The sequence below is a fragment of the Octopus bimaculoides genome, chromosome 2 (assembly GCF_001194135.2).
Source record: "Octopus bimaculoides isolate UCB-OBI-ISO-001 chromosome 2, ASM119413v2, whole genome shotgun sequence".
Lineage (NCBI taxonomy): Eukaryota > Metazoa > Mollusca > Cephalopoda > Octopoda > Octopodidae > Octopus > Octopus bimaculoides.
The window spans coordinates 92,770,830-92,777,756 of record NC_068982.1 but is presented as its reverse complement, the minus strand read 5'-3'; the positions used below and the strand labels follow the sequence as shown (position 1 = coordinate 92,777,756).

Sequence of the window (6,927 nt, the reverse complement as noted above, 5' to 3'; positions counted from 1 at the left end):
GAAACAAAATAAGAGGTTTGCAGCATATTAGGTCAGGGTACTTGATTCCATTCAAAAAAATCCGATTTTTTCTTTTTTTTCCTTAGTGAAAACCGTGCAGGTGAAATTATCAATGGGGATGGGGGGGGGTGAAATTTCCGAGGCTTCCACATCACCCCACCCCATTTTTCGGACCCCAAAAAGGGTTCTGTAGCATATTAGAAGGTCACAAGAATTCTTTCAACAAAAAAAAATTTCCCACCTTTTTTCAAACCAAAATAAAGGATTTGCAGTATATTAGGAGGTCAGGGTACATGATTCCATGCAAAAAATCCAAGTTGTTTTTTTTTTCTTAGTGAAAATTGTGCAGGTGTTAATATAAAAATTTACCAAATACAGTACAGTACTATACTGTATAACACAATAAGAATAAGAAAATACGTAGTGTACCGTAGATGAGTAAACAAAGAATCACATATACTGTATGGAAAACAAAAGTCGGGAGGTGAGTGTGTGGTATTGTTTTGCATTTATAATAAAATAAATATATACAAATTATAAAAATAATTTTTAAAAATATACTCTGCCAGATCAGATTGGAGCCCGGTGCAGCCTTCTGGCTTGCCAGTCCTCAGTCAAATCGTCCAATCCATGCTAGCATAGAAAGTGGACGTTAAACAATGATGATGATGATACAGTACAGTACTGTTTCTACTTCGTGGATTTTCACCTAACGGGGTGGGGTTTTGGATTGGAACGTAACACTTGTGATAGTTGAGGGATTACTGTGTGTATGTATATATATATATATATATATATATATATCAAGTAAAGTATGGCCATGCTGTTTCTTTCACTTAGAAAAAAAACTTCAGACTTTTGAAGTTTTCAGATTTTCAGATAACGAATCATTAATTGTGTCTGTGGTATGAAGACCAGTATATTCGAACAGAAAATTCTTATGGCATGCACGACTGAGTTACTCTTCCTTACCCTATTCCCAAATTTGACACTTTTTTTCTGCTAGGTTTAGTGATTACATAGAAGCGCCTTCATGGGGGTCATTATTGGTAATGGTGGGTGGAAGGGTATCGAAACCCTTCTACATTCTCACATGGTTTTTGTGAATTTCAGCACAGCACTACACACTCACCAACCAACAGTGCTACATGAATGGTTATTTGATTACTTAGTTTCAATTCTCAACATTTCAAGCTCAAATCTTAAAAGAGTTGATTTCATCCTTCACCTCTTGACAGCTGTTGTTGTGTAAACCAGTCCTGATCATGTGGACCTACGGCAAGGAGATAGTTGACCGAATTAGTAGATGAGACCCACAATTCTGTTGTTCCAGATAAATGAAACCACTACCTGAGGACGATGCTGTACATACCAATATTCAATGATGAATTATATGGGATGCAATGTGAACATCTAGACATGTATTCTCCCTAGTGACCAGCCTATTGATATATATTAATAAAATAAGTAATAATTGCCTAACTAGATTCAAAACAATAGACTACACCTTGCCAAAACTGTTCCTAGTGCCTAATCCAAATTTCATCCACATCGTTTTAACATTTATTTTTGTCAGGGGGCATACTGCCAACAGTTATACTGTGTCTCTGCTTTCTACAGTAGTATACAATAAACAACACACCTCTCCCACAATCTCTTCTTTGTCTCCTTCATATTCTAGCTTTAATAAAAAGCAGGCCAAACCATGAGCTATGAGAAGGCCTCACAGGGAATCAACAGATGTTATTTCCTAGAACATAACACACAAATCCATGGATTCGGTTTTCAACAGTATAACAGTAGTAATAATGATGTATGTAATTGGTATAAGAATATTAAGTTTGGGGACGGGAAGGTTGATGCTTGTACTATTCAGATCAGAAGATTGAAAAGTATGCTTAACTATGGTGAGTTTTGTTCTCAGGGTCTAAAGGAAAATAACTGAAGCTCATTTAGTCTGATACTCAATTAACCTGAAGGTACCAATTTTTATTGGCAGTGAGCTGGAAGAATCGTTAGTGTCTCTATGCTTAGTGGCACCTCTTCTGACTCTGTTTAATCCAAGACTATTTCTAATTTGTGACCAAAAGCATTCTATATGTGACCAGCTCTGCTGCACTGGCGTATCTAAGATGACAATATCTAATATGGCTTTCATCTATTAGATTTTGTAAGACAGTTGAGTGGGGATTTGGCTGCTAGAGTTAACAAGTCAAAGAAACATGTAGAACAGACATGGGCAACCTTTGATGAGGAGTGAGTTGCATGAGACATAGCTCATCATCAAGTGGGCCACACTACTAAATAATTGCAAAGTAACTTTTGGTTAGGCATATCATTCAGAAAGTTTTGCAGGCAACACTTTATCCATGACTGATGGAGAGGTTAGCTTACTGGCTTGTAGCACTGGTGGACGCATGAAAGTAAGATGATGGGACTGCTGTTGCTGTTAGTGGTTTGACAGTTGTAAACGTTGTCTCAAGATGAAAAAAAAAGAAAAAAGAAGTGACATACCTGACTATATGTATTATTTTCAATGCAGCCAATCATTTCCTTATAGCTGTCAATGAATTTAACAGTTTTATTGTTCAGCTCAGTTTTATCATCGAACACACTATAGCAACCTGGAAATTAAACAAATTTCAATATCAGAATGGCTAACATCTATTCTAGATCAAAGGCAGTGTGTGTGTGTGCACGTGCACATGCATGCGTGTGTGCATGCATGTGTGTATGTTTGCACATGCACACATGTGTATATGTGCATTTACTCAAAGCTGGTGATTCAATGTTCTTTGTTATCAAACTTCAGTGAAAACCTGTCTGGTCATGGGGAATATTACTTTACTTGGAAACATGTGAGGATTGGCAGCAGAAAGGACATCTGGCCATAGAAAAAAATCCACCTCAACTAATTCTGTCCGACTCATGTGAGCATGGAAAAGTGGACATCAAAATGATGGGGAGGAAGAGGAGGAAACTCCAGGCAAGGAAACTAAACCTGGAGTCAAGAGGTCTTAAGGCAAACTTAGCAAAGATGAAAGTTTTGGTTAATAGAAAAGACACAACCTTGATACCCTTAGGGAAATAGCCTTGGTCAATATGCTGCACTCAATGTAGTTATGGATACGCAAGAGATGCAGCAGAATCATGGTTATAGACTGTCAAAGAACATAAGTTTTGTATGTGATTGATACACTGGAACAGTATGTTCCATGAACACAAGAAATAGAACCCCTTTAATACCTGATGGCCCACTAAACATAGTTGATAGATTTTGTTTTTCCTAGGAGATATTATCAGCAAGAAGGTGGTTCCTCTGAATGTATAGTAACCAGAGTAAGAACAGGCTGGAAAGAGTTCAGGGAGTTACTACCACTGCTGGCACAGAGTGAAAGGAAGACTGTATTATGTTTATGTCAGAACTACAATGCTGCATTGTAGTGATACATAGGCCTTGAATGCAGAGGACTTTAGAAGACTGGAAAGAAATGAAGCAAGCATGTTCTGTTAGATGTGCAATGTAAGTGTGCATGAACAACATAGTATAATTGTGCTGAGACAAAGACTGGGCAGAAAAAAAAAGAATCAGATATAGTGTACAAGAAAGAAGACTGCACTGGTATGGCCATGTGATATGTATGGATGAGGATATCTGTAAAATCAAGTGCTGAAGCTTGTGGACAAAGAAGATCCAAGAAGACATAGGATAAAGTAGTGAAGGCTGACCATAAGACCCTGGGCCTCACAGAGGAAATAACAAAGGACTAGGACATCTAACAGTATGAGGTTCTTGTGAAAACCTACCCATCATGGTAAAATTTCTTCAGGAAGTACTGTGTGGGTATGTATTTTGCGTGTGTGTGTGTGGTGGGGGGTGTCCTCATGAAGCACATCTGCATATTCCAGTGTTCCCCAAAGTATATCCATAAATGTTATGATCCATATAAGAGTTGAAAACACCAGAGGATATTGTTAAATACTAGAAAATATTTATTACAGAGTAATTACATATTTTGATTCTCTGTTGGATCAATTGCTAATAGATGTTTTACATGCTTTTCTACAAAAATACTTATGAAACTCCAATTGGTAAAGAAACATATGTAATATGGAATAAATAATACCAAAATTTTCCAGTCTTCTGTTTTAATAATAAATAAATACGAATGTGAATGTGTGTGTGTTTGTGTTTGTGTTTGTGTGTGTTTGTGTGTGTGTGTGTGTGAGCACCTCTATCAATCAATCAATCAATCCCTCTTACATCTCCTCCACTACAGCCCTTCCCTCTTCCTGATACCACTCTTCTCTCTTACTATCTAGAACATCTCACTTGTTAGCCATCTTTCATCCATTAATACTATTCTCCACACCCACATGTTACAGTGGCTATCCAATCCCCCACTCCCTGGACTGCCAACTTATCACTTCTCAGGTATTATGCTTGTCTATCTTGCTACTCCACTCCTGCAGTTTATCCAAACACATATCTTTTCCTCCTGTCAACATATCATCATTACTATCATGCTGCTAGTGTCCCTCTAGTTCCACCCACCAGACTCATGCATCCCGTCCCCTGAACCCTTCCCCAATCTTTACAGACGTTGCCTACATATCTCCCTCTTCCACCTCCCCTATCTCTTCCCCCATACATTCTTGCAAACCCCCACCCACTACTACTACTACCTGGTCACCTCATCACCCTTATTTATCTCACCTCATCAACCCTATTTATTTCCTAGATGTGAGTTATCATGTAGATCCTGTACAATAAGAATTGCTCAACCCCAACCTCTTCCCTCATACCTCAACCCCATCAAACAAAGACACAGCATCCCCACCTCCTCAGGTTTCTAGATTTGCAAGCTACATGGTGACCTCTAATGCCAGTGGCACAAAAGAAGCACCGACTATACAGTGTAAGATGGTTGGTGTTAGAAAAGGCATCATCATAGAAACTATACCAAACACTGGAGCACAATGTAGTCCTTGAACTCATCAGATCCTTTTTGAGCCATCCATCCTATGCCAGCATGGAACATAGACATTAAATGATGAGGATGAGGATGAGAATAACACTTGCAAAGTGGAAAGACTGTTAGGATCACAATCATAAGCCCCTAGGTTTGATACTCAGACAAGCACCATACTGCATCTTCGAGCAACACACTTCATTTTATGTTGCTCCAACACACTCAGCTGAAAATAAGTGCCATGGCACTTAGCAGGATTAACTCCATGATGGACTGGTTCAAGGAAGAGTCCTGTACTTTCAGCCTAAATGCCTTAAAGCTCTGAATAAGCTCTAGCCTAATGAACCTGTAGGCTCGAAGCAGGCATGTCTAACACTTGCTACAGGCTTGCCTTCTTTAAATGTTTAGTTTAGTTCAGTCATAGTACAGAACAGTAAAGACAATAATGTCTCAAGGGATATTCAATTATACTTATACTCAGTTTGTCTTTGTTTAAAAGTAGGATATTTGAAGCTATACTAAATTTCATTTCAATACACTCCCTTCTTGTTCTAACATTTGAAGTAAAGCTTATTGTGTCTAATGAATGAATTAAAATAAAATTAATGCAGAAAATAATAAGAGCAGTGTCAATACTCAACAGATTAATGTACACTATAGGAGTGTTCCTCCATCATAAACACTTTAGTGATCTAAAAGATTCATCTGAACCATCAGTGAGCTCAGAGCTGTCAGACAAGACAGATGTGAATAGATAAAGTTTGTGAAGAGCAGAGACAAGAAGTGGTTTACATACAATAAAAAGTTGTTGTAGCCTTAAAATTCTCTTTCCTGCCTCTAACGTTTTACCTCTGTGCTGACTATTTCAGACATCACAACAGCACTTTAAAGAGACAGACACCAGACATCATGATCTTTAGATGTTGTTAAGCTCTAAATCATCATTTAATGTGCATGTTTCATGCTAGCACAGGTTGGACAGTTTGAAAAAGATCTAATGAGTTCAAGATCTGCATTGTGCTCCAGTGTTCACTTTGGCATGGTTTCTGTGGCTGGGTGCACTTCCTAACTCCAACCATAGGGTGTAGTAGGCACTTATTTTTGTACCATCAGTATTACTGAGGTCACCAAGTAGCTTGCAATTCTACGAACCCAAGGAGATTGAGGTATGAGGGAGGAGGTTGGGGTTGAGCTACGTGATTACTCACATTTAGGAGAGAAAGAGTGAGAATGAATTGGAGGTATCTCCAAAGAGATCAAAGGTATTCCAACTGTGACTATCTCATCCCTTTCCTAGACACAGTGCACCCAGATCCACATCATCCAATGTGTCCTGCCTTCTTTAAAAATGGTAAAGTGTCATTTGAAACAGATTCGGTTGCTGCTTCTACCGGATTAAATAACCAGGCAGAGGTTGCTTCATATATTTGTTACATGCTATCAAGATTCAAGATTCACTTATATTGATATAGTATTTACTTATAGTGTCATACTATATCATTCAGAGTGATATAATATTTAGAGAGTCCAGTGCTTTTTCTAACACCACCATGATGAACTTCACACTGAAACAAAGAGAAAAAACACTCAACAGTTTTACAATACTACTACTGCTTACAATAATGGTAGTATTAGCAGTATGTGTATAGACATTACATACTCATAAAACATCAGTGCACATTAAGCACAGACACTTTATATATATATATATATATATATATATATAGTTTTAGGGAAAATAACCAAGTTTCAAGAACTCATCGATGAAAATCCACTATCACATATAGAAAAATTAATACATGTTATTATAATGGATGAAGGGAGGATTATTGAATGGTTATTATTTTGATATTTTGATATTTTTAATAATTTTTCTATCTTTATAAAATAAGTATTTCATTAATTCATTTGGTACTTATTGTTGGTTGAGATATATATATCTAATTATTGTTCT

General features: G+C 37.4%; 1 protein-coding gene across 2 annotated transcripts in view; it reads right to left on the bottom strand.

Annotated features, from left to right (window-relative positions):
• Positions 1–6,927, bottom strand: part of LOC106884003 (osteopetrosis-associated transmembrane protein 1) — a 64,805-nt gene that overhangs the window by 49,904 nt on the left and 7,974 nt on the right. For both annotated transcript variants that reach the window (XM_052978457.1, XM_014935181.2), the window contains exon 3: positions 2,515–2,624. In XM_052978457.1, coding sequence (XP_052834417.1) covers positions 2,515–2,624 — 110 coding nt within the window. The remainder of the gene's footprint in view (positions 1–2,514; positions 2,625–6,927) is intronic.